Source organism: Euwallacea fornicatus, chromosome 8 (assembly GCF_040115645.1).
Source record: "Euwallacea fornicatus isolate EFF26 chromosome 8, ASM4011564v1, whole genome shotgun sequence".
NCBI lineage: Eukaryota > Metazoa > Arthropoda > Insecta > Coleoptera > Curculionidae > Euwallacea > Euwallacea fornicatus.
In genome coordinates, this window is record NC_089548.1 from 243311 (window position 1) to 266045 (window position 22735).

At 36.6% G+C, this 22735-nt stretch overlaps 1 protein-coding gene across 4 annotated transcripts in view; it reads left to right on the plus strand.

The window, feature by feature from the left end:
- Window positions 1-7213: 7213 nt before the first annotated feature.
- Window positions 7214-22735, plus strand: part of grn (GATA binding protein grain) — a 52023-nt gene continuing 36501 nt past the window's right edge. For 2 of the 4 annotated variants that reach the window (XM_066285191.1, XM_066285192.1), the window contains exons 1-4: window positions 7214-7381; window positions 11355-11741; window positions 18821-19050; window positions 19545-19884. In XM_066285191.1, coding sequence (XP_066141288.1) covers window positions 11504-11741; window positions 18821-19050; window positions 19545-19884 — 808 coding nt within the window. In that variant the 5' untranslated portion in view covers window positions 7214-7381; window positions 11355-11503. The remainder of the gene's footprint in view (window positions 7382-11354; window positions 11742-18820; window positions 19051-19544; window positions 19885-22735) is intronic. The other 2 variants (XM_066285193.1, XM_066285194.1) reach the window with 2 other exon arrangements.

Consider the following 22735-nt stretch of genomic DNA (forward strand, 5'->3'; position numbering starts at 1 on the left):
TACATGAGAGTATTATGTGGGAGTTTTTACATCTGCTTTAAAAATTTTTCAAGGACACAAACATTTTTCTAGCTGCGTTTTGTCTGGCAAGACGATGTCGTGGTACGAAGCGATTTTTTCACCCTTCTGAATACCTCGGATCGGAAAAACAAAAAGCCCTTTGTGTTCCAGCATAAAGCCCTTCGTAAATCTGAATGGAATGAAAAGCAAGGGAACGAATGGGAGAAAGTTATTGTATCGGAGTTGATTAGTGATAGGACACGATTTAGCGAAGAGCCGATGAAATGCTGACCTGAAAACTCGGATTCAGCAATATAATAGGCTTGACACCCCCGGTTTTAAATTGTCTCTTCACTCGCCTATTGAAAAAGTTGTTAAGCATTGCTTTGGTTGTTTTATTGCATCAAAAAGGGCTTTGCCACTTCGTCATCATTTCGACTTAGTCATTAGTTGCTTTGCAATGCAATGCATTAATTATCGTGTACAGCGTTGTGCCCGATAGTGTAAATTCTCCACCGTTTTGAGCAATTCCAAGGAAGATAGTTGAGTTCCTCCAATTATCAAACCCAAAAAAGTAAAAAGAAGGAAATTCTGGTGAAGATTTGGCAATTGCGATTCGATTGGGTGTTTCTGGGAGTGTTAATTTCAAGATATAAATTTGTGTTAACAGCATTTAATCTACATTTTTTAGCACACCTATACCTTCAGCAGAATGTACCCCATTCTAGGTCTACATTTAAAAACCGACTCATAACATACGGTACAGTAGTGTCCACGATAGGCCAAAACAATTACCATTCATAGCTCTGATAAAATCATATCGAGTGATTTACAAGGAATTAGCATACGCCACTAATATTGTTTTATCTAATCGGACGAGTATCGTTAATTAATTAGTAATTCATTCGAGACTCGCAGGCCGCACCGGACTATTGGATTAGTTGATATACAGCAATCACCTGACAAATCGACCATGTAAGATTATGGAATCCAAGATTGTGGTGGGTAATGTGACAAGCTCTGCAAACAAAATTGGAACTGGATGACCGTCTTATCTACAATTGAACCGGATTCCGGACATTACCTAAAATAAAATATCTCCGAGGATTCGCCATCACTGCACAGCAATTTCTATAAGAAGCCTTTGGGAAAGGAAGTTTAGTCCCGCCAAACCTAAAGTTTGCAATACGAAAAGAGGGAGGGAAGGGGGCTACTGGTCTAAGAAGAGCCCGAGCCCGATAAGAGAGATCCCCGGATCGCTCCGGGACAATTTATGGCGGTAACTTTTAAAACATACTCTGGGGGCGATGTGTATAACGTTCGGTACACTCGGGACTTAAATGTTTTTAACTACTTCTTAAATTCTTCGATGATAAGACATTTCTAAGTTGGTTTGAATTACGAGTTGTAGAAAAAGTTCACACAAGGGTGAAGTTGATGAGGTAATAAAGTTTACTTGAGGAAGAAGATGGAACGTTACAACGACTATCTTCAGATGACTCCAAAAGAAAACTTCTTATTTCGATAATTTTTGAAACGTTCAAACTTCAATCAAAGAACATCCATTACAATCTATGAAAGAGTTTTAGGGAAAAATGCCTCGTTTTGACTTAATTCAAAGACGAAATTGCTTGAATAGCGTTAGCACTATATCCTTGAAGTTCGAATGAGATAATTACGTATTTCAATGGCAAAATTCCATATACATATCTTATGGCGAGATAATCCGATTTTGAATTGACAAACGAAGAAATTCCTTAGGGAATTAATGTGCCAAATACCTAATTAGAACAAAAATTAATATAATGGTATTTGCCATTTTGATTGCGAAAAACGCTAGTAAAAAGGAAATTTTTTGTTAAACTATTAAAATGATATTTGTTTCTTTCGCAAAGCAGGAACTGCTTAGATTGTAATCTATTAACGTCGAAAATATCTCCAGAATCTCGATATAATATAAAACAACGAAAAACAATTCAAACAAGCTCTTAAACGTAACATGTTTCTATTCAACAAAGAAAGTGTCTGATTTTATTAGCAATCAGGAAGACGTAGACACACCGTCTTTATATACATACCTAGTGCCCCGAGATAGAATCTTTGATTTCAAATTATAATTGCGGTTAATAACACCTATTTTATGCAATAAATTTGTAATATAAGCATCTTGTCCGCGATAGAACACAAAGTTCTCTCGACCATAGATAATGTAATATTAATTTTTATTGGAAGTATACACGGTAGCAGTTAACTATATACAGGGTGTTTCCTAACTACGTATAGAAAATTTGAGGGTGTAATCTTGGATGAATTTCAAGTGGAAAATGTCTAATAAACAAATGTCCGCAAATGCATAGTTTGGAAAACACATGATGTTAAAATATACCAAAAAAAAAACGTTTCCAAAAAATGAATTGGCAGGGGTGCCTCAGTGTCCAATATGTATTGGCCTGCAAGATCCCCTGATTGTAACCCAATAGACTTTTATTTTTGGGGTGATCTCAAGAGACATATCTGTGTTATGCCAATAAACAATGTTAATCAACTTGGAGAACGCGTAACTATGGGATGTGATACAATATGTGGTTATTTTCAACAGTTCTTATAATACTCAATTAAGTTTTTTTTATTCTTGATTTGGAAATAGAGAAACCTTGTACTGATGGATTGTGAATAAAGCGTTTCCCCAATTGATTTTGTTTTGTTGGGAACAAAGAACATAAAAATCGACGTTAATTCTCGTCAAACGCAGCGACGTACATTTTGCCTGTAAATAGAATAATACAGATATCCCAAGCGTATGCCACTGTCCCATGGAAGACATTTAAATAGGGCTTTTAACTATATAATAGCAGGATAAAATTTAAAAGTTCAATTTAAGTAATTTTGGAAATATTAAAAGAACACTTTTTTTTGTATTTTATCACCCTGTATTTTGAAAACGAAGCATTTGTGGAAATTTTTTTATTGAGCATTTTTTACTAAAAATGCATCCAGAATTACGCCCTAAAAATTTCTACGTGTAATTAGGAAACGCCCTCGATGTATGAATATAGATAGAGAGGATATCTATTTAACGACTTTTCGGATTTCTATGAGTTTATTCGTAATGAAAAAAAAATCAAGTTTGGCGATGTATATGAGATTAATAACGGTAAATTTTGAAAATTAATAATAATCCTACAAGTTGTCGCAAAAAAGCGGTGCGTCATCAAGTGTTTGTTTTTTAAATAAAATTACGTGCATTTTTTTTCATGTGATGAATCCTTTTTTGATCCTGTGTTTGCTTTTTGATTTTTTTTCTTGGAATATAGCGACTCAAAGCTATAACATTTTAAAAAGTTATTTTAGACATTTGCAGTGTCTCATAAAAAATTAATATCGCAGTTACCTTAAGTAGGTTTTTGATCATTTTAAGTTGTATTTACATATAAGATCACCTTAGCAGGTACGAATAGTAATTTAGTCAAAAGTATACACAGGGTGTTCACAATAAGAAGTTTAATTTTCGCTTTTTCAACTACAATTTCTTGATTATGTCAAATAGGATGGTGTTTTTGATAACATAAAACGAAAGCAAATACAATTTTGTTGATTTTGTTATAAAATAATATTATGTTTGTCTTAAATATTAATGAAATTATTAATTACTTCGGGAAAACTTGCATTTATCGCCAAGTGCGGAAGTGTTAATCATGCGTTTCCAACATTTCGATATTTGTCGTTTTTAGTTTTGACGGCTCATTATCATATTACTGATAAAGTGATATCCATACTGTGTGTATTTTTGGCTAAATGAGTATTCGTACCCGTTAAAGTGGTTTTATATGAGAATCCATCCTAAAATTCTCAAAATCTAATTTAATCTAACTGGGATATATTTTTTTTATGAGGCACTGTATTTGCCTAATATTTCTTTTAAAAAATTGCAGCTTCAAGTCACCACATCTTCGGGTAAAAAAAAAATCTAGGAACTAACACTAGATCCAGAGAAGATTCTATCCCGAGAAAAAAATATAAGAGGTGCCATTTTAAAACAATAAGACTTTATGACGCTCCGCTTTTTTGGGACACCTTCTAGAGTTGTTACTCATTTTAAAATTTACCTTAATTATTCTTATACACATTTCCATAAATGATTTTTTCTGAAATCACAGATAAATTCATAGGAACCCGAGGAGCTCTTCAATGGACACTCTGTATAGAGTACTTTTGTTTTTTTGCTATTCTTGAATATCGATTGCCTTATAATCTGCGATTTTTTTAAATTTTTTATTCAGCGGCTTATCAAAAGTGTGTGATCTCAGTAGGTACAGAGAGAGAGAGAAAATGTCTATATCTCAGGGGATTATCGTAATTTTTGAAAAACCTGTAAGAATATTGATGGGACCCTATTGTGAACTATTTGTCCACAAAACTTCGACAAATAAAACCAACACTCTAAACAGAGCTCACAACATAAAAGAATAAATACCAGCAAAATAAAGGTACAGCCCCAATGTGCCATAATGATAGTCAAAAGCCTGCAGAGAAGGGCACAAAGCGCTTATAAATGTATTAGCGTGAGCTGAAAAGGTGGATTTTATTTCTATAGATCTGCGTATATAAGATGGAGAGCTTCATGTATAGCTGTTGCAGAGCAAGCGTCGTCATAAACTTTTTTGATCATACATTTAGTACTGTTCATTATCGTTGAACACACCGACTATGACATACAAGGAGGACCGAAAGTCCCGTATAAATTTGTTTTATCACAATCGTGTACATATTCGTTGAAATTTCTGTCCCTTCAATATGAAAACCACAAAAGGAATTTACTACTTAAGTTACAATTTTAAAACCTCAAATTTATTTCACCTGTAACGTTTTTCCTAGAACGGACCTCGAAATTCGCTTCTCATAAAAGAACCCTCTTTTTGCTCTTCATGGATTATGCAACCTTTCACTAGAAACAATTTACAGCTTTACAACCCCCGTTTTGACAAGGCAACAATATCCATAATTACGTGTTTGTAGAGAATTCAAAAAAGGACAAAACAAACTTACCTGTGAAGTGGCGCCTGAGGTGTTGTTTGTATTTCTTCGAGAAGTGCTCCTTCAACACACAATAGTGTTTGCTTTTAAGGGTAAATATGTAAAATTAGTTCGCAAATGTATGTGGTTAAGAGATATTAGGCAGATTATTGCGAAACCAGTTTAATTAGATCAGAAAAACCGAGGTGCCAATCACAAAGTGTGAATACGTATATTGCAGATCAACAAATAAAATAATTGGCGTTGTTAGGCGTTATTACTAAATAACAATTTGTACACTGGATCTCAAGCTCCCGCCTTATAGGGGGCAAATATTTTTTATGTGTACAGGATGTCCTAAATGTGCACGCGCAAATAATAACTAGGTAGTAAGCAAAGGTTGCTATCAATAGAGCCTTGTAATTTTTTTTACTTTCTTGAGTCAGGGGGGCTCTCACCCTGACAAATATTACCAAATAATATTGTCTCCGGGGAATGATAATTTAATAAAGGGTGTGTATTAATCTCCTGTCAGTTTGGTGGTGTCTCTCAGTGGGCCGTGCTCCTGTCCATAATTGGTGTATTGTCAAAACAGTTAGTGGACCCATCGCTGTGGGAGTCACAACTCCTGGTGTATTTTTATATAGAGGACCACACGTTTTCTAGTTCTTAGAAAGCCCTAGCCAAAGAATGATAAATTTGTCATACGATAATAAGGGACAATATATGCCATTTTAGGTGACATGATTGAAATTTGAGAAAATGAAAACCAGGTGCCTTTCATCAGTGCCACGAACACATGGCTGCTTTTTACGGGTACATCATTATAACAACTATCCGTTTCAATTCACCGTCCAGATAAGTATCTACCCAATTAACCGATCTCGAGGTAAACGTGCCCGATGTAAATCATTTTAAATTTGACAAAAATCTTTCATTCGAATGGATCCGGAGAACGACACCTTTCCTTTTTGATGCGGTTAGAGATTACGAACCCCAGAAATAGACTTCTGTTCCGGCAACAAGATAATTTACCAGATTGTATACAGCAATAGACATGCATTATTGTTAATTTTGTTCTGATTCAGCAGAATTGGTACGTCACTGACTTACTGTTCGCATTTGCATCTTGTTTTAATCGAATGCTTTATATATGTATGTATCTGCTTATCGAATCTTTAAAAATTGTTATATTAATATAATGTCGCGAATCGGAAATGCCCTGATATATCAATTCTTATTATTTCGGTCATGTGAAGCGCTAAATTATATGACTGTAGATTGTCAACTTCATCTATTCTTCTTGTGTTCTTACGAAAATTCAAGACGTATCTCCTAATATCTTTAACTGTATTCGAGTGGATAATAAACTTGAAACCTAAACCCTCATATAAAACATAAAACTCAGCAAGCGCCCCCCGTTAACAATACTAAAAACCAGCTGTAATACATTCCGTTCCCTGCCACAGACGAACAATACATACTGGAATACCCAGAATTACTTACAAGCGCTCAATATTTCACAGACAAGTGATAGCAAACAAAAGAATAACAAGGCAGATCGGCTTAACTCCAGTTTAAAAGGAGAAAGAATCAAAAAGAGAGCCAATACCTAGTCATCTACATGAAAAAGGGGCAGACAATCGTCGGGGGGCGGGGCCCAGTGATTTGTGGTCGCCATTTTGTCAAATAGTAGTGTTCTGTTAGAAAAGCTTATCTCATTGGACGATCTCCCACCTTCTAGCCGATTCTAGGCTCAAGACGAAGATTTCTCCGGAATAACTGGATTAATTTGCCTGTTGCTCCACGCTGTATAAATGCAATCTCGCTGGTTGTATACATACAAGTAGACGCATGCAAAACTTTGGTTATCGCACCGTGGGCGATTCTCGTCTTAAATATTTGTCACATGAAGTTATCCGGGGCCTCACGCGACTCATCTGGGTCCTCCTCAAACTGTTTGCCTAGTCCTCAAAACTTCTGACGACTAAATTTCCATACTGTCCCGGCTTCTCCGCGTAAAATTGAAACGTCTTTCACATCGTCAAGCTCCTCCTTCGTCCTCAGGGCTCCGCCTCTTTCCTGAAAGCTCGCCAATCAATCCACGAGCTTTGCCGGCTGTCACCGAACTCTCACGAGGGCACGTTGCCAAGGGATACGCTTGAAAGCTGCTCTAGCAATGCTTAGTGCTTTCGCGCTGTTCGTTGATGCTGTTTGTACTCTGAATGTGGAATTTTTGTTCTGTTTTGATGTGATAATGACAATGACAGGTTCGCCGGACGTCTATTATTAAGTGAAGTGATGTTGGCCGATTAACTGTGATCTGTGATTAGATAGTGATCTCCTTTAGGATGTTAGGAATTGATAAGTAAGTAAATTGGGTCAGAGTTGCTTTGTGACATGAGAAGTTGGGCTAGTTGTGAGCAGTACTTACAGCTACTTACTGGGGCTGAAATGTCGACGCAAAAATACTTGACTATGTTTAGATGAAAGCTCGCAATGTGCGTCTAATACGACACGAAAGCTTTGTATGTGCAGCTGAAAACTTCACCAGTGCACAATAATTTTCAATTATATCAACTAGAGTTTGTTGAGGAAATTAGTAGATTTTAACAGTTGCAGAGTTTTAGATTCGATTTAAGGTTTCTCCCATAATGGATCGTTGATGTCGCCTACTGCTTTTATTGATTTAGCCTTATTTGCTGAGTTACTAGTAATGAAAGATACGTTTTTTCTTACAGTCTGTCAGGTTGCATTGTTTACAGACAGTTTAGATTAAGAAAATTAAAAAATAACCAATAAAGTATATTACTTAATTATTATTTCATTAATAATTTAGTTATGTGGTCTGGTTTTAAAAAAATCAGTCTGTGGAACCTAAACATACTTATAAACACATCAGTTTTTCGTATCGAAAACTAACTAAAAAGGCACCAATCCCTGTTCGGGATTACAAGGGAAATTTTTATGAAAAGTTCTAGTTCGTTAAATCACCACATTTTGTTATTTTCATGTCTATTGATTTAGAAGTAAGTACGTGAATATCTATGGAGACTTATATAAGTATTTTTGCTTTTGTACAAATATTTCACGTTGAAATCAAAAGAACAATCAAAGTTTTTTCCTAATTGACTGTTGATGTTTTTGTACAGTGGAGCATTTATCGATTGGTAACTTTGATATCAGCTCCTTGAATGTACAAGCCGGAGGTCATTGAAACTAAGAAATAGGGAAAGGCTATTTTACATTATAAGACCACTTTTTATCATTAAAACAAAATGTTCCAATATAATTTCAAAAGTCCTTTAAAAATAGGTGTTTACGTTTAACATGGACCACTCTGCATATGCAGACATATTCATGCGTGGTACAAAAGTTTATAAATTGGAATTTGTACTTCGGTTTCAGCATTCTGAACCAATGGAAAACTTATACGGATTAGTTTTTGTGGAAAGCTTTTATGTAATTAAGGCCACAGTCAACTAAATTCTCCGTTATAGCAACAAATATTAGTGAAATTATCATACTTACCTATTTTGTCATAGAATTCTATTATAGATATAGTGTGGCCATAATAAATATGGTGATGTATGAGGATCCCGGAAAGAATAAAAAATACAGTGGCGGTTAACTGAGGAAAAGTTACTCAATAAGGAGACATTGTATGTACTTTGTTCGGAAGCGAGATAATTAATTGATTATCGATCATCGGTAAATACTTAATTCTTTATTGTAATCTGTTTTCTTGCTTTATTTCTAGAGATACGCATGAATAGAGGCAAAAAACTTGCAGTCCAGATATCTGAGTTATTTTAGTGTACACACTCGAGGTATTTCAAAGTACATAATATATATGTATTCCCGAGGTAGTTCGAGGTCTTTTCAAGATATTTCCAAGTATTTCTAAAGCATTTCCCTTCACGAAATCGATTGAGAGTTTTTTGTCGGTACTATTTTTGCTTTACAAGTTGATTCAATTTGTTTTTGACGTTGTGTTGTATCTTTTTTGATTTCCGAGATCTCTATATATTCTCATCTTTATATTACATTTATTGAACACAATGTATATAGTAATTTATCAGTAGCCTCTATTATTACATAGACAAAGCTTATTTTAATCTAGACAACCTTAGGGGTTCTCTTCTGATTGACTGTTGATGTCTATATAGCTATTACGTGCTACGCGGTTATGTGATTATATTATTTATAATTGTATTTTATAAAAAAGTAAGTTTCGCCTTAATATATGAATTGTCGATTCAGATATATTCATGAAGTCATATCTCGTGTTGGAAGGTTGTTAGACTGTATTATTTATCAGGAGTTGAAATTAAAAAAAAATTAACATACACAATATTTCAAAAGTCGTAGCCCTTAATCTCCCGTTTTTAATATATTTGAATGGGGTTAATTGTTTTTACTAATTACCTTTAAATTTTAAATGACTTGGCTAGAGAAAGAGTCGAAAATATTAAACAATTGGATCTGTTTGATTTTTATTGGTCATTTGAAGAATATAACGAATATTGTTCAGGTTATTGTACAAATCTTACTATCTTAGTGCTTTAAATTAAGTGGTGGAAAAAGTAAGCTAAATAGAGCAAAAATTAACACTCTCCAAGATCTTCTATAGCATCAATCATCTATATATATGAAGAAACGGTAGCAGTAAATAAAATGAGAAGAGAGAGTATATATCTGATATAATTTACTCGTCGAAATCGAAATATTACATGCCCCAGGCGCCTCTGAGCACATTTCTGAACTACGTCACACCGCATTATTTCTAGTTCTATGATTAGCAGAAGACTTGTCATCAGTGGTCGAAGAGTCATAGAGATTGATTTTTCCAACAATAGCTTTTATGTTTCATCAATAGTTATCATGAATGTAGAGGGTACGGAGGAAACCAAGGCGGGAAAGAGCAACTTAACTTTCCGTGATGAGCCGATCCTTATTAAACAGGATGACGTGGATAGGCATGTGAGCATATGAACTGTAGAATATCGTAACTTTTTAACTTGCAATCTACAGAGTGTCGCGAGCTAAATATAGGTACATCGAAAATGTTATTAAGTCAAGATTTTTTATATTTCAGTTAGTAAATATTTAGATATTAAATAGTTCTTTATATCTACGGGAAAACAATGCTAAAAAGAGATAAGAAACTGAGTTGCCTTAAGTTTTATTAGATAAGCCTTGGGTTAATTCACTAAATTAAAAAAAAATTCTTAAGTCTGAAATCTCCTTAATAGTTTGGAAACTGATAATTTTACAGATTTATGAATTTCACATGGTACCTTTTGAACTTTTTGAGGAACAATGTCAATGTCAAACGCAGGAAATTTCGACTTGCTTATCATGCAAATAGTGTAGGCACACAATAGTAAAAATAATTATTTCAGTATTCCGAACTTATTTCTAAAATCGAATTTTTTCCTCTAATGGATTTTGTAGGTGATTCTCTCGTCGATAATTCATTATATTTTATGCACGAAGATAAGAAAAGATAATGAAAGAAAATGAAAATAATTTTATAAGCCATTCTAAAGAGGACTAAATGAGGAGTGTTATTTTAGATTACCCAAGCAAGAAATGATTATTTTTTTCTGCTTCCGGAATTAGCAGAAATATGAATTGAACCATAAACTCAAATCTTAAGTAAAACTGTTGATTTGCATTACAAATAAGTAATTTGACGTACATGAAAGCATTGCATCAACTACGATTTGTCATAACTTGTTGAAAGTTGTTTCTTAAATTTTAAAATTTAGGAAATGGGAATATGCCATGGATATCATCTGCGTGAAATTTTAAACAGTAAATTTATTTGCTGCAATTTTCAGGAATTAGTAGACATCTAGAAAGCTTGAAGCAGCATCAATTAAGGCAAATAATGCATAATCCTGCAGCTTTGGAGAAATGCAAATTAAGACCTTTTAGATGCTCAGCTGTAGTCTAGGAGAGACTTAAACTTCATACTTATGTAAAAACTATTTCCTACGAAATCAACAGATCATGTAAATCTCACACATCTCTCATTGCTCAGAGATTAATAATGTATTGATGAAAACATAAAGGATTATGCACCGCAAAATTGCATAATATCTACAAACAAATTGTTGTCCGGATTTCATCTTGATTGAAAGCATTCCAGATAACAAATTTTTAGTATTGACGTTAGTAGCATTACAAAATCGAGGTGCATGCCTGATAAATTACAATTTCAGCCAAAACCCAGATAACCCTCTCACAAGCCTGCCTTCTCAAGTGTCCAGATAAGATTAATCAGTAGCTTCAAAACTTACACCTAAACTTAGTCGAAACTAATTCTGTTTCAGATTTAGATAAGACTGCTTCGCACGTTACATCTCCACAGCTATAAGATCTTCCGGGGTGTCATCGTTAGCCGAAGGTACCACTCGTCAACCCACAGACCGACAAGTGTATATTTTTCGGGTGTGTAGTGTCGCAAATAAAACTGTACCCCATGATTATGGAGATGACGAACGAATACGCGGTAGGGAAGTGGTATGAGAGCCCTAGAACTGGTACTTCGGCGAGCCCTGCGCAGGGCAGTATCGAGGGTTCCGCCGGGAATGCGTCGGACTTGAATTCGAGCGTGGCCGAACATATGGGCGCGTTTTTTCTGGATCCCTCCGGCTCGCAAAGAGCCAGGTACTACCATCAGAGCATGCACTCGCCTTATGGTAGTGTGGCCACCCATGGTAAGTCATTTGGCAACTTTTGTTTTTTAATTTAATTTGTTTCGCTTCGAAAACAGGATTTGATTAATAAAACAGAGACGGATTAAAAGAGTCTGAGGAATTTTTCGTTGTTGGGTTTGCGGGTTTCTTGTTGTTGGGCGGAACTCTTTTACGGGGAAATATATTAAAGGCCGAAGGAAGGAATGAGGACTCCGAGACCTGCCTAACTGAACAATTTCTATGTATATACCTTTCCCTATGACTATTAACCCATGACCAAAGAACCATGACTCATCAACGTTTTCTCCAACTATTAAGTCAATTCCTACCTACATTCATTACTTAGGATTATAGGCATATCTTTGATATAAATTGCTGATTTTCTATATCAATTTAAAAACAAATTGACTGGTATTCCGCGAGGTATTTTCGAGGATATGCCTTTTATGCCAACGTCCTCAACCCTCGCTATAGTTGTTTGTTTTGATTTTGAGACTCGGACTCGGTTCGCAGTGAGGCGATGGATATCCATAAAAAATTTGCTATTACTCGTTCAAGGATAACACGAGGTATTACTTCGCTTAAGCAATTCAATGGAGTAGGAAATAACTCTTCCATAAAGAACAATGGCAAACCATAAGCCGAGCTATAAGCAAGTAAAATGTTCACAATAATTTAAAAACTGTTCGTGTTCCGCAAGCAAAGTTTACCCGAGAAACACCAATTAAATTTGCATTTAAACTTAAATATTTGTGGTCGTTAGTGAATATGTAGTTTTTCGGATAATTTACCGTCGAGCCTTCGACTTTTAAATTCCCTGCATTCCTCACGATTCCGATTCCAAGAAAACTCGGACGGTTTTAGAACCGGTAAAAGTTATAAATAATAAAACTACCGAATATAAATTCAAGCTTGTTACAGGCCAGTCGACGATGTTGACTATTGATTTAATAAATTTTAAAACTTTTAAATGTGTATTTTATTTTATGGAGGCGAATGCTCGTAAAAAGAAACAGAAGAAGTTCGGAGTTTGGGGTCTTTCTCACACGACTTGAATTACCGGCAGATACCTGAAAAGGGTTGGATGGAGAGGAATCTCTGACTAGATACTTTCGAGTTATACAAGAGATTTTTTTAAGCGGCCCGGTAAATAATAAAATGAGCTTTAAAGGATTTGGAGCGACTCCCACTTCTTGTCGACGTCTCAGAAGATCGTATCTGTCAATGTTTGGCTTCCAAATATCTCCTAAAGCATTAAAGATCGACACGTTACCGCATTAACGTAAGATACGGATAGATAATCGAAGTAAATGGGCGGGTACGTTATATCTAAAAATGTGCTGAGGACGATAAGACCGAAAATTATAGTCATCGACTTCTCGCAAAGCTATACTTATTATACCCCACTTACAACGAGATTTTTTTTTATTAATTCGATAATATTGGTTATTAGGTTTTAATGCAGGGATTGCCGGGACGAGCATATTAATTCCGAGAGGTCGCGTCCCGTGAACTCAATGTTATTGTCCAAAATGAAATCTCGAGGAAGAGATTGGGTTTTTAACGGTTAATGGAAGGAAGACGCATCGTAACGCGCATATAACGAAGAAATTTTAATTGCGGGTTTCGGTTATCAGTTTTTGATTGGGGGCGTTTAAGTTGAGTATTATGGGGAAATTGGGCATTCATTTGAAAGCGGTGCTCGATGTGGCCACGGAACGACTTTAAGTAGATAAATGTTGCTACGAACAACATATGTTTCAGTGAAATCTTTTGGAAATCTGCTTTGCGAAACCTAAATAATGTTTCTTGCCGTTCACATAACTCAGAATAGTATGATAAACTGTTCTTAATGGACGGCAGCCGTTGGGACCATCGCGGTTAAACAAATATCACGTGATTTACCGTTAAGCACAATGCACAAATTCATTTTGATCGCCTATTTGGTCTTGGAATTTGTGGAAAAACTAAAAGAAGCTGAGAAGCATCATCCTCGTCAGTTTGAATGACTCTTATATAAAAATCGCTCTGAAATACGATCCGTTTTGTTTTCTTAGCGTATAAAAGCCGGTAAGTTGATAGCGCTATATCTTCAGCCGGTCGGCGTGATCATAAAAATGTCCGTATTCCCGCGATTTTCAACCATATACCCATCCAATGGTCAAACCGTAACCTACGGTACTATTTCACTTTGCTTATGTGTGGTTAAAAATGAACAATATCTAATTTCAAGATATACATACCCTAAAAGCAACAAATTTTAATAGGTAATGGTAGTGGAAAGTGCAGCAGGTGGTATCGATAAAGTGCTGGTGCTATTAGTTTTCGAGGTTGATATTGTAGTCCTTAACAACATGATGACAATGTATATACTTGATTGCTAGTAATATAAACAGAAATTCTCTTGTAATTGGGAGTGCTAATTATTTACTGTTGTTGTTTCCTTCAGCTTTAAGATGAATTTGGTTTAGATAATCACCTCAATTTAATCAATCACTTTGATGTCATCACCACTTCAAAAAGAAATACAGAGTCAACTAAGAACCGATTGTTTTGTGTAATCGATTCAAGAGGACTTACGTAAAGAAGATCCATAAATTTTCCCCTGTCTTGTTTTAACCGTCAAATTGATTTTGAAGACGATTGCATCTATTTGTTACATTTTCCCTAATCAATTTTACAATTCTTTCATTTTAATTTAATGTGTTCATTATTTGTGTCCGTCGTAATGTAGATTTTATTTTATGGGTTCTTAAAAGTCCTATCTGTTCGATATTTGAGGTGATTAAAATAATGTCTAGCTATAGAAATACGAGGATAGTCTCATAATTACCCGACATATAGATAGTAATTTTTCTGTTAAAAATTTGCCTGCATTACATACACCTAATCTTAAAAAGCTTAAGTTTAGGTTTTGAGGGGGTTGCGTTGATTTCTGCTTGTTTTGGATTCGTCTTTAGTGAACGCTTTTGGAGATTTTGTGAACATGGAAAAAATTTATCTTCGCTGGATGAGTCAATACTTTTAGTTGAAAGATCTTGATAGTCCGTCCAACATGAAACTATAGTTAGATTTTACTATGGGGGTATCTGGTTCTTCGTTGACGACTGCAAAATGTTGGGTGGCTGAGTTAAAACGCGGTCGCATCAGCTTCCAGGACGAACCTCGCAGTGATCGACCCCATGACACTCCAGATTTGATCACTGCAGATATTACGGTGAAAATCCACAAAACTGTACTGGAAGATAGATGTTTCAATAAATATTATGCAACGCATTTTGACCGAACAATTGGACATGTGAAACCTGTGGGCAAAATGAACAAAAACAACGCCGTGAGGATGTTTTAGAGAGTGTTCAGCAAAGTTTCACAGGCATTAAACCTAGTTTTTGCCTCGATTCATAATCATGAATGAAATATGGGTAATACCATTTCACACCTGAGACGAAAGACCAATCAAGCAATGGACTCAAACGGGGGAATCGGCTCTAAAGAAGACAAAAACCGTTTCATCTGCAGGAAACGCGATGGCGTCAGTTTTTTTGAAGGTACGTGAAATCATTTTTATTGATTATCTCCCCAAGAGACAAACAATAAATAAAATATTATGCAAATTTATTGTAGCGTTGAGTGAAGAAATGAGGAAAAAAAGACCGCATTCGGTGAAAGAAAAGGTCTTGTTCCATTAAGACAACGCACCAGTCTAGACTTTCGTCATAGCGGTGGTCAAAATCAATCAATTAGGTTTCCAAATTTTTCCCCACTCATCCGATTCCCCAGATTTAGCTCCCTCAGGTTACTTTCTATTTTCGAATTTGAAAAAATAGCTCGGTGGAAACAGATTTACCTATAATGAAGAAGAGAGAAGTGAGAAAAATGTGTCAATTTCTAAAAACGTCATGTTGTTAAATAATGTAATATTTAGCAATTTTTTCCTTTTAAGTGTTGGGAAGGTACTTCTGACACTATCCTCATATTTCAAGTGACTCAAGCTGGTACATAATCCCCTCCCGCCTATGTTTCTATCGAACTCGTTACGTAAATATTACGATCTAAAGTTTAAACAATTGTTCTTGCACTAAATATCACTTATTTTAACTTCAATTGCTCCTTCAGGCTATTACAGTTCTTGTGCCTTTAATTGGAACACATTTTCTCATCTACCATACATTTGTGTGTGCAACCAACCTACCACATTCGGGTAGACATCCTTTCCCCATCAGACCAGCTGCGGAAGTCCGTTAGAATCCCGTCCGGCTAATCTGGCCCTATCTGCGATGGGATCGCCCGATAATGATTCGCGACGCTGCCGTCAGCCATTGTGAACGCCTTTAAATATGGCCGCCGACGCCAGGTGAGCAGGGGTTAATTTTGCCACCCCAATCCGGCCCCCATGTCACCGAATAGAGGGATGAAAAACAGATGTAGGTACGCGCACAAAACACACACACTCCGATGATAGGGGGCGCACCGTTTCGTGTTTTATTGTGCGCCCCCTCTGCGGGTCCTATTTTGGCGAAAGTTTTATGTTTAATTGCTTTTCAGGAGGGTCGGAGTATGTTTGGGCCACAATGAGTTTTAACAGCGGAGCTGCGCCAGTCAACAGTCCTGTTGTTTCGCTCAAAAAGCTCTTTTCAATCGTTTGTTTTTCGAGCTTGATTTAATTGACCTTTGTGATTCTTGACTGAGATGGCGGAAAGTGTCTCAAATTCATCAATGCGGTTAGAGCAGATTAATTGGGAGTTGAAACAATAATACTTAGATCCAGATTTGGTTAAATGGTGAAAACATAAATCAAGGCCAAAACTACTTTTCCATTTCAGTTTTTCATAAGTTGCAATATGACAGTGTTGGTTTCACTCAATGAGATTTCTGCTGTTTTTTTAGTTCAGGATAGCTTTCAAATTTCCTGAAACGTGGATAGGTACCCACTTTCAACATCCTTGGCCGGCCCGTTCTCCGGATATAACCCCGTTAGATTTTTTTCTTTGTATGATGTAATTGCATGAAGAACATAATAATGATAGTTTCCGTAAGTGTATTTTTTATTTTCCTCAACAAAATGACCTTTAAAACTAGAATCAAAGTGATAGTAAAGCTCTCAGCGAGATGATACTTTCTACTGATTATTGAATCTCGGTTAGCTCTACAAGAACAATGTCGCTTTAAATCATAACTCACGAGCTACAAATCGATGGTTTAGGATTCCAGTTACTCGATCCGCTGAAAAGATACGTTGTTTGTTGTGGTGGTATCACGCCATATTATATTGCATGACTTCGGACTGCGAAAATGCATTTTATGATGGCCAGCTTAACATAAACAAGAGAGCTTTGCTGTTTGGTCGTCTGCGTGGTATATGATTTGAGGCACATGTTGCACAGGCCTGGCAAAATAATACGCCGCTTATATTCAAATTAAATTACACGCTGGTATCAGCCCGAAGGCTCCTAAATGCTAATGCGACTTGAGAGTAATAGTTCCAAATATCGATTTTTTTTAAAGAAAAGTTCAGGCAAAGAAAGAACAAAGCCCTGTCATCTAATTCAAATCAGCATAAAATGTCCATTCACTCGGTGGAGTTTCCATTACAAAACCCATAATATTACCATTATTAGTCGTATTAATATTCCTTTATTAGTAATAATGTACAGGTACCACACGATTTTGTTATTTAAATAGTCAGGAAGGAAGTTGATTGATAAAATCAGCCATTTGCAGCCCAGTGGCCTTATGAACAAAATGAAAACAAACTGCGCATTGTGAAACGTGAAACGAAGTGTGCATGGACCTTATATTAATTAGGCTTCTGACGAATAATAATAATTAATTTACATAAGTATTAATTTTCAAGTTTAATGAAACATTATTGGTATTTTTATTATTACTACTATATATCATATTTGAAAACATTATCTTTCTCCATATCTCCTACAGTTTTTGAGATATTCAGCTGAAATTTTGAATGTACATCAACCCTTAATTAGGCTCCTTAACTAATTGCGAAAATCAACAGAGCAGTCTTCGTTTGCTGGCTATGTCTAATTCTACCTCAACATTCATCTTTTGTTACATTCAAACTCAAGTTCGACCTAATTTTCCTATGGCATTTTAGTCGGAACCAATAGAATTGGCGTCATGCAAAGGAACGATGGAAATTTTTGGAAAACTCGACCTCGATGAGGTTGATGAACGAATGAATATTTATGATCCCCGGCTATAAAAAAATCACATCTATGTATTAACATAGAGGATATCAGAAAGCATAGATTCACCTCTATACAAACGTTAAGCCCTAAGAATAACTGTGCGTTTCAGTGAAATATATTATTGCGCATTTTTGGCCTTTTGTTTGCTCCGCCCCTGATGCAAAAAGGGCAGATACACATAACAAGCCTCGAAAACGGCCCCATTTCAGGCCTACAAACCACTAAAAGCTTCCTGCGTGTGAAAATAATTTATGAAAGCAGCGGGAGGGCGCTGCGAGCGGGGGCAGTGATTAATATTGGTAGTGGTGTTGCTTAATGGGATATTTATTGTTTAATGGGGGTTTTCGGTGTAGACTAGAATACCCGCAGGAAGGTTACTATGCTAAATTATCTGACACTTAAATTTTTGATCCGTTATTTTAAAACATTAAAACTTCACGACTTTATTGACTCACGCCTAATTATTACATTCCCAGTTATAATCTCGGCACATTAACTGTTTATTGCCTACTAAATAATAATTATCGATCATCGACACGACTCTAATGACCAGCTCTTTTTCATCATAGGGTCCGAGCGATGGGAGTAGGTACCAAACGTCTATTACCTGGACGGTACCGCATAGAAAGTACCGCCTTCCACACAAGCCAATTAAACTCTTCGTTTGTTTTGAAAGTCTGTCAAAATTTACATAATAAATCTGTGGAGTCATTGAAGAAGATTAGAAAAATGAACTAGACAATGAGAAATGGTTTTCGTTTATGGTTCGCGGATGCAGATACCGGTGGTTCGGTTCCTGGTTTACGCTCTGATAAGCCGCGGATTAAACGGCTTTAATTTATGTCATTAATTGTTCAATAAATGAATAAATTATTGTTTGAATTGTTTCAGCCTCGAGAATGTCATCAAGCCAAGTATGCAGGCCGCACTTTCACCCTCCGCTCCATCCCTGGTTGTCGGACGCATCAGCCAAACCCCTGGGCCATTCGGGGCCCTGGGTACCGTTTGGAGGGGGACCTGGTGATCCCGATAAAAGTCAAAGTCCTAACACTGCGCCTGCTCAACCTCACAATATTTTCTCGTTTCCCCCAACTCCACCGAAGGATTCGACACCTGATTCGGTAAGTAAAGTTCAGTAATATATATAACAAGGTAAACACTGATTGAAATATCTGAAATTGATTGTAATCTGGGGCAGTATTTTGGGGTTTGGCAAACTGCTCGTAACCATATAATACATTTATGGCCGGGGTCAAATTCCCTAATCAGTACTAACCGTAGCATGAAGTCATGACCTCAAGTTCATTTAGAAAAAACAACCGAATAATCTCATATTACTTTTGAGAAAAGTTTTTGATCAATGAGGGATTTCTCTCGAACAATTTGAGGCTGAATGAAACTTCACCTTGAATGAAAACGAAACTTTATCCTTTCCAAATGCTATGCAGGGCGATGATTTAATAACTAACTGCGATTATACTCTAGAAGATATCGAAAATTCAGCAAAGTTGTTTCTGTAACATAAAAGGGGAACCCAAATGATATGTTAACTCTCCCATTCCAACTTACTCCCTGCAACCAACCTGCTGAGTAATATCATACCATTCCTTTCCAGGTGGCACCAACCGCAGGCTCGGAATACCAGAGCGCTGTGGCGGCAGCGATGGGTGCCTTCATGCACGAGAACCCCCAGAGTTGCGCCCTTGACGTGAAGCCCTCGGGAGTAACCTCGGGCGGGGCCGTCAACGGGAATAACAAACAACGCGAAGGTAGTGAATACGACGGGGCCTCGGGTGGCATGTTTAATGGTAACTTTGAAAGCTCGTACGGGGCAACGCCGTATGGCCACGGTATTCACGCGGGGGGCTACTCGCCCCAGAGCAAGGGCGGCTTGGGGGCGGCTGCGCAGGTGCAGTCGCCCAACAAGCCCAGGAATAAGTCGAGGACGAGCGCGGGTAAGCTCTATTGGTCGTCTCTTCGGCCGAGATGGTGGTGGTTGAAGGCTAATTAACCACAATTGCACCGACTTATTGTTTTAAAGCACGTCAGCTCAGTATATCTAATAATCACTGGTTTGTGGTGGCTAACACTCTAACAAAGTTTTCTTCAGATGGATCATGGCTTAATGTTGAGGCTAAGTCTTCAATATTAACGCCTGGGAGCGTCTGAACGAGGCTTGCTTTTGTCTTTTTCGAAGGGTGTGGAACGCACAAAAGCGCAGCTTTAGGATATTTTCAATTCTTCAGATTAACGGTTGAATTTGGGTAATAGACGAGATCTGTGGCCACAGAAAAAAATCAATTACGTAGTGGTCCTTCGAAAAAACCTGTTCCATTGTTCGGAACGTAACCGAACTACTTAAGTGATAACCCACCGATAAGCTAATTGTTTTTCTACCATTCAAACAGGTAATATATCACTTTTTGAAGTGAAAGTTGCTCCCAGTTCTGATTTGAAAATATTTATTTCCTATCTAATATTTGCCGCACGGCGGCGGCTCGTTTCGCAACATCGGCTTATCAGTTTTAATGGACAAGATAGAGTTGCGACTTGTCTAATGTCTAAATATCTGATCGATATGGTATTGTCATGCTATTGTTGAAGGTGTATCGAGGGAGAGGCTATTTACATAGTTATTAAGAGTTTAGAAATGCTAATTAATTGGTGGTTTCTATGGTGCAAGAGTCATCTAAAGGGTTTGTCAATCATGCGTTGTTCCAAGAGCAACTATTTCTTGTCTTGTTGAGTCAACTACTGTGCTTTCTCAATATATAATGCAGACATTTACATTCTGCTATGTGGTGTCATATTGTTACGCCGAATCAATCACTGGGTAATTGCAACGGCAATTTACACTAATGTAATTATCGGTGACTAAGGGGTACGAGAGCGCTAACTAAATCCACTTTTTTAACTTTCATCTAAGTTGAAACACGATGAAAACTTATCTTCCTTCAATTACCGCAACTTTAAATAAAATCGGCGCTAAGCCTGGTTATTGGAGACTGTAGGTAGACGTTCTTGTAATACAAACTTCCCCCGCATTAACCAGATCTAAATCTCGTTGATTTCCTTATTAATACTTAAACCAGATTACATTTTCAACAAGCGTTTAAAGGTAATGGACTTTATTTGTTTCACTGATTTCAGCATCACCAAATCTCCTAATAGGCTTAGTTGGTGTATAATTTTATAACCTTCATCGTTATTTCATTATTTTGTTGATGCAACCGAGATTTTAACAGCTAATTTCTTCATCTCCAGGTCTTCTTTTGCGCCGATTTAGTTTACCACATTTCCTCCCTGAGTTGCCACAGTAACCAGCAACAATTATGCGCTTAATGATTGCATTAGCATCCGCCATTTTCTTTTAGCCATCCGTGAAGTCAGCACCAGCCTAATTAAAAATTACACACACAACGAAACCAAGAGTGACTGCGAAATGGGTATGAAATAGCTTCTTTGTTTTCGTTCGGCATTTGTTCAGATGTTCATGGCATTCTTCAGTCTCATCATGCATGAGAATCGTAAGTACTCCATTGGCGTAGACGAGAATAAGAGAAATTTAGGCGTCAGGTCAGGCCTCAGCACCGGGTGCAATATCGAAAAAAAGATCCTTTAAGCCTGCCGTTAAATACAATAGTGAAAATAAAATGGAAGAGATTTTTTGCGTTCCGAACACATAATCCGATAGTTGTAAAAAAGGAATTTATAGGCGGCATTTGCATATTAATGTCTCAATCAATTAGAGATCAAATAAATGCGGTAAGGTAGTCACACGCTTTACTTATTTTACTTGCAAATTAACAGTAATTTTCTTCAAAGTATGTATGTAGATAACAACATTAAGTATAAAAAATTCAATATTGTTGTAACAAATTGTAACAAATCGTGGAATGTTTCCTCAGAAGCTCGTATCCAGCTTTGAAATAGTTATTGTTATATTGCAATCCTAAGTAACTCATTTCAGTTTTTTAATTCAGTCTGGATTGGAACTGGATACGATATTCAAAATCTTCTAAACGTTGTTTCTGTCCTCATATTTTAGATCTCCACGAATTGGAAATGAAGAAAATTCCTAAAATGTCTAATTTTGTTAACGCATTTTTTGTTATGCCCCTGCTCGTTACCACGTACACGTGAGAGTGCTTTTGAATGTGAATTTTACACGTCGATGAGGATCTGTGGCCACCGCGAATTTTCGACTTTTTCCCGTTTTTTTTTTCTTTTGAATTGGTATAACATGCAATTTCTCTCGGCAACAGAAATTTCCCATCAGCATTGTGGTTCTTTATATCTTCTTTTGAGCAGATTTGTACAAAATAGCAAAACCACTTTAAAATAGAATAAACCCACTTTGGCAAATAGGAGTTCGGTTTATTTTTTCGATTGTACGAGAGTCCCGGATAAGCGGATTAAAATGCGACAATATTATAGCTATAGGAGCACCTGGTCTAATTTTAAGCTAGTTTGAGTTGACTATTGGGGCAGAAGAGCCAAAATCCGGACCTTACTCGAGGTGGGTTGGTTTTAAGGCTGAAAATAAACATTTTTTTCATGGGACTGAAATCCCGCATAGTTGGTATTAACAAGGTGGCAAGTGCTTTATTGCACTTCAATTAGTGTTAAAAATTCTTCGCAGGCTTCGAGTATGCGGGCTGAAACAATGACATTTTGCGGTGTTGCTAATTACAATCTCTTCATCCAATTTAGGTACTTGTTCACGTCAGAGCTGACCTTCCCACGTTAGAGGTCTGTATAGGAAAGTGGGAAGAAGCTGTTCCCAAGATATTAGGATGCAGATTA